General features: G+C 51.9%; 1 protein-coding gene across 3 annotated transcripts in view; it reads left to right on the top strand.

Annotated features, from left to right (window-relative positions):
• Positions 1-9,157, top strand: part of PPARGC1B (PPARG coactivator 1 beta) — a 102,359-nt gene that overhangs the window by 70,222 nt on the left and 22,980 nt on the right. For all 3 annotated transcript variants that reach the window (XR_003910243.1, XM_029943073.1, XM_029943071.1), the window contains exon 2: positions 5,667-5,840. Coding sequence is in view for 2 of the 3 variants with exons in the window: in XM_029943073.1 (XP_029798933.1) it covers positions 5,667-5,840 (174 nt within the window). In the remaining variant the exon portion in view is untranslated. The remainder of the gene's footprint in view (positions 1-5,666; positions 5,841-9,157) is intronic.

Genomic DNA, 9,157 nt, shown 5'->3' with positions numbered 1-9,157 from the left:
CCCCCCCCCCCCCCCCCCCCCCCCCCCCCCCCCCCCCCCCCCCCCCCCCCCCCCCCCCCCCCCCCCCCCCCCCCCCCCCCCCCCCCCCCCCCCCAGCTTCCTTCTGCTCAGTAACTCTGAGAATGTGCTCTGGGGCCAGCAACGAAGCTTGACGATTTGCTGATTGTAGTCAGGAAAGTGGAGCCACCAATTTTTCCTGAAGATGCATTCTTTCTTAAGCAGATAATCGATATCCAACAAGATACACAGGCTTCCAATGAAGCCACTTACGTGAATCTGTACAAAACACCATTAATCCACTGCTAGGGCCATTTATCTCCCTGGCTTAGGGCAGCCACAGCCTTTTCAGATCAGGGGTGTGATGCTGCTGAAGGAATTGGTACAGAAGGCTCAGTGATCAGAGGGGCATCTCCTGGCAGCAGTGCGAACAGACCAGGAGTGGAGACCAGAGGCGGCCCTATGCATGAGACATAGTGTGTGTGGCCCCAGACTGGTTCCTGCACAGCCTTGAACCTGCCCCATGACCTAGATCTTTCTCAGCCCTTATCTGAAGCTCCACTTTCCTATCTGTAAGTGGTACTAAATGGTCTTGAACATTCCTTCTCACTTTCAGAAGCAAATGCCAGGCAATGGCACCGACTTTGCAGGGCACAAAGAGATTTGGCTTGGAACCTCAGCTTCACCTTTCTGGGACCCTGGGTACTGAGGGTTGAGTTGTGTCCCCCATAAGATGTTTTGAGTCCTAACCCCCCAGTACCTCAAGAATGTGACCTGATTTGGAGATAAGGTCTCTACAGAGATCATCCAGTTAAAGTGAGGTCATTAGCAGGGACCCTAATCCAACTTGGCTGATGTCCTTATCAAAAGGGGAAATGTGGACATGGAGGGAGACGATGGGAAGACATACTGGGAGAAGGTCATTCACAAGCCAACAGAAGTGGCTTCTGATGGGGGCCACCCCTGCCAACACCTTGAGCTCAGCCTTCCAGCCTCCAGACCTGGAAGAGAAAAACCCCAGTTCTGTCATTTAAGCCCCGCCCAGCCAGGAGTGCCTGTGTGGTTCATTCAGTTAAATGTCCCACTCTTGGTTTCACCTGGGGTCATGGTCTCACGGTCTGTGGATTCGTGGTCCCATGTCGGGCTCCGTGCTGACAGCTCTTAAAAAGAAAGAAACTAAAAAAAAAAAAAAAAAAAAAAAAAAATTAAGCCACCCAACCCGCGGTGTTTTGTTACAACAGCTCTGGCCCACGAATGAGCGTGACTCCCTGGAGGGTTATTTTAGGACTCCGATGAGAGGGTGCGCGTAAGGTGCTTAGTGAGGCCCTTGGCGTTTGGTAGACGCTCAGTGATAGCAGTGGCTGGTGGTCCTGTGCTGTGACCTCCCAGTTCTGCTGGCGGGGCCCACAGAAGACAGCTGGTAAGGAACAAGGAGGCCCCAAGTCAGACCTTTCCAAGAGACCTGGGTCACCCAAGGCACCCCTTCCAAAGCCTCTCCAAATACAGAGAGGGCCAGAGAAATCACTCTTAATGCAGTGCCTCATGGTTTTTAGCTAGAGTGTGGCCTCAGCTCTAATTGCCAGGGCCGCGAAGCTGAGGTTTCTTTATTTTTATGTCCTGGGTACACTTAGCGTATGCCGAGCCGCCGTGGCTAATCGATAAGTGCCACCGTCACGGCCATTTTATGGGTGTTTTGTAAAGGAGGTGGCATGGTTTTGATGGGAAGGACACTCCCTGGATGACCCTGAGCAAATCCGTTGTCCTTCTTGGGCCTCAGTTTCCATATCCGCAGAGTGAAGGAGGTAGAGTGGCCCAGCCACCCATCCTTACACTGCGCTCGTGAAGACCTACAAGTACAAATTTCTTGTAAGTGCACGCCTTGCTCCGATGTATGTTATGGGTGCCGTAAAAGCTGCCCGTAGCTTGCGTCTGGTTCCTGAAGGGGCCTTTGGCTCCCAGAGGGTCCCCAGTGACTGTGCTGGATGCCCGGTTCCTTGCCAGCCTGGGACTCTGGGACTGATCTTAAAGTGGCTTCCAAGCCTCAAGAAGCAAGTCCTACAGATGTGGCTTCTCTGAGTCACTGGGATGAGAGGGATCAGGGACATAGAAAGTGCTCCCCAAGGAAGCTCATCGCTGAGGGCTTTGCCGGCCTGTAGGACCCCAGCCGTCCAGCGCTCATATGTCTCTTTTGGCCTTGCTCCAGCTCCACAGGCCCTCGGTGCCCCCGAGCGGTATCTCCCAGCCCCACCACCTGCCCCTGTCCTGGACACCGCATCCACCTGCCTCCCTGCTGGCCCCACCCCCATCACGCTTGGAGTAAAACCCAAATCCCTTCCAATCCCCACCTGATCCGGCCTCCACCTATCTCTCCAAAGGCATCTCCCCCATCCCCCCGATCGCTCCCCAAGCTGCAGCCTCACCAGCCTTTGGTCAGTGCCTGGTGCCCTAGGCTGGACCCACACTTGGGTCTTTGCCTTGCCGGGGGGCCCTCTGCCTAGAGCATTCTTCCCCACATCTTCCACCACCTGACTCCTCCAAGTTGCCACTTCCATGTCGGCTTTTCCGGGGAGCCCTTCCTGACTCCCACTAACAGGGACTTCGCTTCCCTCTGTTACCCTTCATCAGAGCACCTGGCCTGTTTCCTTCATGCCACTAACCCAATCTACAATCAAATATGTATGTGTTTTCTTCCCCGAGAAGATGTCGACTTGGGAAGAAATAAATGGAGTATTTATTTTTAAAAAAATTTTTTTGGCGTTTATTTTTGAGAAAGAGAGTGAGAGAGAGAGAGAGAGAGTGCAAGCAGTGGAGGGGCAGAAAGAGAGGGAGACAGAATCCGAAGCAGGCTCCAGGCTCTGAGCCGTCAGCATAGAGCCTGACGTGGGGCTCAAACCCAGGAATAGCGAGATCATGACCTGAGCCAGTGTCGGCCACCCAGGCGCCCCAGGAATAGAATCTTCCATGTCCCAGTGCCTGGCTCATAGTAGTGTTTAATAAATGCTGGAATGCACTCGCTGGCGTGGCTAAAATTAAAACGCCCGTGACAACACCCAGGGCTGGGGAGGGCGGGGAGCAGTTGGCACTCTCGCACAGCTGATAAGCGTGTACTGTGGTACAGCAATTTGGGAGAACAATTTTGTCATTTTTATAAAGCCACATACATTTATGACCCGGCGGTTCCACTCCTAGATATTTACCCAAGGGAACGAAAACCGTCCATCCACCCGTTGTGCACAGGTACTGCAGACGCGTTCACAGTCGCCATGGACCCGAAACAAAGCGATCATCTATCTAGAACAGGCAAGGCTACTGCATCCCACAGTCTGATGGGCAGAGAGGAGAAGGAAGCCATCAGTGTTCCCTGCCGCCAGGCCAGTGGCGTGGTGACCAGAAGTGGCAGACAGTGATCCTGGGGTGGGGTGGGGGGGACGTCCCTGGAGACAGAGGCTCGCAGAGCACCATGGTCCCTCGTCTGAGCAGGGGACCAGCCACTTAGGGGAACCTGGGCTGCCCGTGGATACAGGATTCTTGCAAAATGCCAATTAAGGTATTTGACCCAAATTCGGATAAAAGCCTTTTTCCTGTGTCAAGTTGAGCTAATAATATACATTTGTTCATAATTTATGAGGCTTAGTAAGTGGGAACAATTAAAGAGAAGGTCTGTGCAAAACCTATTTCTTTTAAGTGTCACATAGGCGTTTTTTCGTTCTCTAAGGCAGTTCTACCCTCTCTGCCCACCATCAAACACTTTGGTCATTATTATTATTATTTCTTTTTTAAATTAAAAAAATTTTTTTTATGTTTGTTTATTTTTGAGAAAGAGAGAGAGCGTGAGTAGGGAGGGGCAGAGAGAGAGAGACATACACAGAATTCAAAGCAGGCTTCAGCCTCCGAGCTGTCAGCACAGAGCCTGATGTGGGGCTTGAGCTCATGAACCATGAGATCATGACCTGAGTCGAAGTTGGATGCTTAACTGACTGAGCCACCCAGGCATCCCTATTCCTATTTCTTTCTTTCTTTCCTTTTTTAATGTTTGTTTATGGAGCACCTGGGTGGCTCAGTCAGTTAAGCAACCAACTTCAGCTGAGGTCATGATCTTCTGGTCTGGTCTGTGAGTTCAAGCCCCTCGTTGGGCTCTGTACTGACAGCTCAGAGCTTGGAGCCTGCTTCAGACTCTCTCTCTCTCTCTCTCTCTCTCTCTCTCTCTCTCTCTCTCTCTCTCTCTCTCCCTCTCCCGCTCGTGCTCCATCTCTCTGGCTCTCAAACATAAATAAAACAATTTAAAAAAATGTTTATTTTTGAGGGGGAGGTGCGGAGATGGGGCCGGAGGATTCAAGGCGGGTTCTGCGCTGACAGCAGAGAGCCCGATGTGGGGCTCGAACTCACGAATCGTGAGATCGTGACCTGAGCTGAAGTCGTACGCTTTAACGGACTGAGCCACCCAGGCGCCCCGTATTACTATTCTTACTTGCTGTTATTACTCTTAGCTCCCATTTATTGAGCCCCTCCTGAGCCAGGCTGTGACTTGCCCTATTTAATCTTAACCGTATGAGGTTGGGGGTGTCCCATTCTACAGGGGAGGCCGTTGAGCTTCAGAGAGGACAAGAGACTTGCCCCAGGTTTCCCAGCTGGTGAGTGGGGATTACGATTCGGGTCTGCCGTACCCCAAGGCCTGTCCTGGGCTGTGTCCGTCAGCCTCCCAGCTTGGGCCATCTCTCAGTCCTTCTAACTGGTAGTTGTTACATGTGAGAGGCCAGGTGAGAAAGCCATCGCCTTCTGATTCAGTAAAAAGTCTGGAGTTGGGCCTGAGAATCTGCCTTATTTCTAACGTGGTCCCAGGTGGTGTCGACACTGCCGGTCCTGGCACCCCACTTTGAGAATCACTGGTTCAGTCAGGGCTGTCCCCACAGTCCTCCGTGCCTCCCTTCTTCCCTAGCCCCCACTGTCAGGAGGGTGGACAGCCTTGGAGACCTCTTCCTGTATATCTGCATACGTACTATTGTACACAAAGAATTGTGTAGTTTGATTTTCCTCTTTACACAGGTGGGCTGATACTTAACCTGCTGTCTCCTATGATGTAATTTTTATTTCCATTTAACATGTCTTGGAGAATGCTCTTGTTCAACAGCACCATGTTATTCCATGCTACAGGTGGTCATAGTTTTACTTACCTTTTGTCCACAGATGAGCGGTCTTCCACATTTTAGACATGACACATAATACCTGTAAAATCCCTGAGAACATGGCTGAGGATTTCTCCAAAATATTATAATCACACCATGGTGCGAGTCTGCCTCCCAGGATAGGGATGAGCTGTTATTATTGCTCTTTTTGGTTTCATTATTAATAATTGCATCCAAGAAACCCCCTTGCAGGTGGGGACAGTAATGTAAATGAAAGAGGGAAGAGGTGCTATGGGAAAGAGACCTTGAGGGATGTGTAGGAATGCAAAGGAGGAGGGGAGAGAGCAGCGGCAGGATTTCTGTTGCCAGGGCCGGGTTGGTTTCTGGTAGATTCAATAGTTGCAAGAGTATTGGGGCCTACCTTTACAGTTCTTGGTCACATGCCAAAATCGGGTCTTGGCCGAGGTCCAGGCTGGGAGCACCATGAGAAAGAAGGCTGTGCTTGGATCCAGCTCTGACTCGCCTCCTTCCTTCCTGTCTCCTCAGGGTGGGGGGTCCGGGGAGGAGCAACTCTGCGCTGACTTTCCCGAGCTTGACCTCTCCCAGCTGGACACCAGCGACTTTGACTCAGCCACCTGCTTCGGGGAGCTGCAGTGGTGCCCTGAGAGCTCCGAGACTGAACCCAGCCAGTACAGCCCCGACGACTCAGAGCTCTTCCAGGTACGTCCCCCGAGCCTTGCGGTGACCCCTCGACTCCTGAAGGCCTGGCTCTGCCCTGCACCACCCTGCACCACCTTCTTTTGCACTCGCTCCTGCAAAGAAGTCTTTTCTCTCACCAGAGTTCTTGGGACCCTGCCTCTCGTCCTGGATCTGCCCTTGATCTTGGGCACTTCTCAGCCCCTTGCTGAGCCTGTTATCATGTCTGGACAGTGAGGACAGTATAGCTCCTGCTATACTGCTCAGTCAGAAACGAGCCCCACTGTGGGCCGGGGTGGTTTCAAGACCCCCCCTTTCCTATAGTATCTCACTGAATTCTCATCCTTACCCTGGGAGGCAGGTGTGATTCTGAACCCATTTTATAGATGAGGACACGGAGGCTTGGGGAAGTGAAGTCATGTGCCTAGGGCATTTACCTAGTCAGAACTGAGCTAGATGCAAACCCAGTCTGCCTACCTCCAGAGCCGGTGCTTTTGTAACCACGGTGATGCCGTAATGGAGGTGACTCGCACATATGGAACACCTGCTGTGTGGCAGGACTGTCCCTGTCATGTGTATTAGCTCATTTAAGTCCCCTAACAACTTGCAGACAAGGTACTTTCATTTTCTAAGTGGAGCCTAGAGACTTTTTTTAAAAAGAGAGGCAGTGCCGAGAATTGCTATGCACGTCGATGCCGCTCACCTTGTGTGGTCTGTGTCCAGTCTCGGGGGGCATGTGATAAGTGACATTTCCTGTAAGAGGCCCTCTAATATCAAATAACATGACGGGATTTGCTTCAAAATCAAGCAAGTTCTGCATGCATTCGCGTGTGTGGGGGTGTGGCCTGGAGGGTAATATGTGAAATAAGATCGACTGTGTTTTGGGGGCGCCTGGGTGGCTCGGTCGGTAAGTACCTGCCTCGTGGTTTTGGCTTAGAGCATGACCTCACGGTTCGTGAGTTTGAGTCCCGCATCAGGCTCTGCGCTGACTGTGTGGAACCTGCTTGGGATTCTCTGCCTCCCTCTTTTTCTGTCCCTTCCCTGTTCGTGCTCTCTCTCTCAAAATAAATGACTAAATAACAAATAAGATGGGTCACGGTGAAGTGGAGCGATGGGTACATCCGGATTTATTATGCTTTCCTTGCAGCATGCTCCCCTATAAAGACTTGGGGGAGAGGCTCTTGCTCCCCAGGCCTGTCTGGCAATATAATAATAATAACAACAATAATGTACTGGCTGCGTCATGAGCACCATCTCATATAGTCCCGACGAGATGTAGCTTTCTTTCTAGAAATGGAAACTCCTGTGCATCAGGCACTGTGCTGTCTACAGTCTAGAGAGAAAACTGACCCCAGATCAGTTAACACAGAAAGTGTGGTCATTGGGACAGGGCCACGAAAGGAATGAGCCAGGTGTGAGAAGAGCTCTAAACACTAGCTGGTCAGGAAAAGCTTCTCTGAGGAGGCGATGATTCAGCTGCAGGGTGAGATGGAGACACCATATGAAGCTCAAATCGCAGGGACAGAGTTTTCTGGGCAGAGGAAGCAGTGAGTGCAGAGCCAGGAAGCAGGGAAGTTGGCTGTGTTGGGAAAGAGAAGACCTGGTGGGTAGTAGGGAAGGGGAACATTCCAGGAGATAGGTAGGCAGGGGCCAGATCATGCAGGGTTTTATGGACCATGGTAAGGAGTTTGGATTTTTCCCAAGACTAATCTCAACTATAACAAAGGACTATTAATAACTATTTTCAAGTGAGGAAAGCGAAGCTCAGAGAGGTTCAGTAGCGTGCCCAAGGCCACACAGCTAGGAGGGGGCAGGTGAAGACTGAGGAAGCCATACCCCTCACTGATGCACAACATCTCTGCCAACCCTATGTGGAGCATGAGGGCTGGGCTCTCGTTCTCACTCTGGCCAGACACCTCCTTTCTTTGTTGGAATAATAAGGATGAGACCTACCCTACCCATCTCCCTCAGAGGGGGCTGACTTCCAGAAAATGCTTTCAGGTTACAAAGAGCTGATGAGAGAGAGAGGTTTATTAGATGCTGCGTGGGGACCACGGCCACCTGACCTGTCCCCCACTTCCTCAGACTGGCGAGGCCCACCAGCAAGCCCCTGCCGAAGTCCTACTGTGTGCATGGAACGGTCTTGGACAGACGTGGCCCCAGGGCTCCCAGCCCAGCAAGGAAGGCAGAACCCTCAAAGATGGATGGGACCCTGGCCAAACTTTGCCCCTGCCCCGCCCCTCTCCCCGTCGTGGTCTGCACACCCTGCCTGCTCTCCAAGCCCAGACCACTTCCGCTCGTGGCCCTGCGATGCATCCCTCTGGGTATGGTAGACGATCAGGGCCTGACCCTCTACCACACACATTGTAAACCCCATGACTGTGGGGGCCATGTGCGTTTCTAGGGCTCTGCACAGAGACTCGGGGCTTCATAAATATCGATCAGATGAGTAATTCCTTTAATGCCCAGCTCTCATGTCGCCTCCTTAGGCAGCTGGTGAGTTACGTTTTCTCCTGGGCTCCCATCTTGTGTCCACCCATGCATGCACGTATGTGCCAGTGTCTAGACTCTGAGCTCCTTGAGGGCAAACAGCATCTCATTAGTCCCTGGGGCCCTTGTACATTGGAAGGACTTGACCACACGTGTTGAATGAAGGAACTGATGGCGATACTTTCCTGCCAAGGACCAGGCGACCCCATTCCACAAACCTCAAGCTGGGGTTCTCCGTCAGCCACAAGCTCAGTTTTCTCATCTGACCAGTGGGAATCCTAGAGCCGTGCTCCTATGTCAGAGTCGTGTGCCCTCAGTCAAATGGTGCCATTGCTATGGAAACAGACTAGGAGTGTGGAGGACGAGCTGCCATAATAGTGTTATGAGGGGGCAGAGATGGGTGTCTTCCATTTCTCTGTGTTCCCAGAGTCCTAGGGCCAGGGCCATAACCGTCACTAAGTAATTTTGGGGGAAGCAGACATTTGGTTGTTTTATCACAGTTTGCTGTGTGGTCTTGGGCCAGTAGCTTCCTGAGGTTAGGCCTCAGTTTCCCCATGTTTGGAATGAAGAAGGGATATGGATTCGATCAGTGGTTCTTCATCTGCTGGGGAGAGGGTCACCAGGCCCCTTTAGACTCTGGTGAAATATATGGACCCCCTGACAGAAAAAAAGGAGGAAAAACCAATACCCTGGGCCTTCTGTACCCTAGTGGAGCCCCCCAGGACAGAGGGGAGACTTTTGAGTGCTCTCTGGCCCTTGTGGCAGAAATCCTGTTCTGTGTCATTCCTCCCGGGCCATCAGAGTGAAGCAATTTTCCCGCAGATTTCTCGAAGACTCCTTTTCCTTTGGTT

Source organism: Suricata suricatta, chromosome 6 (genome assembly GCF_006229205.1).
Source record: "Suricata suricatta isolate VVHF042 chromosome 6, meerkat_22Aug2017_6uvM2_HiC, whole genome shotgun sequence".
Classification (NCBI taxonomy): Eukaryota; Metazoa; Chordata; class Mammalia; order Carnivora; family Herpestidae; genus Suricata; species Suricata suricatta.
Note: the sequence above shows the minus strand (reverse complement) of the source record. Positions and strands in the feature narration are given on the sequence as shown.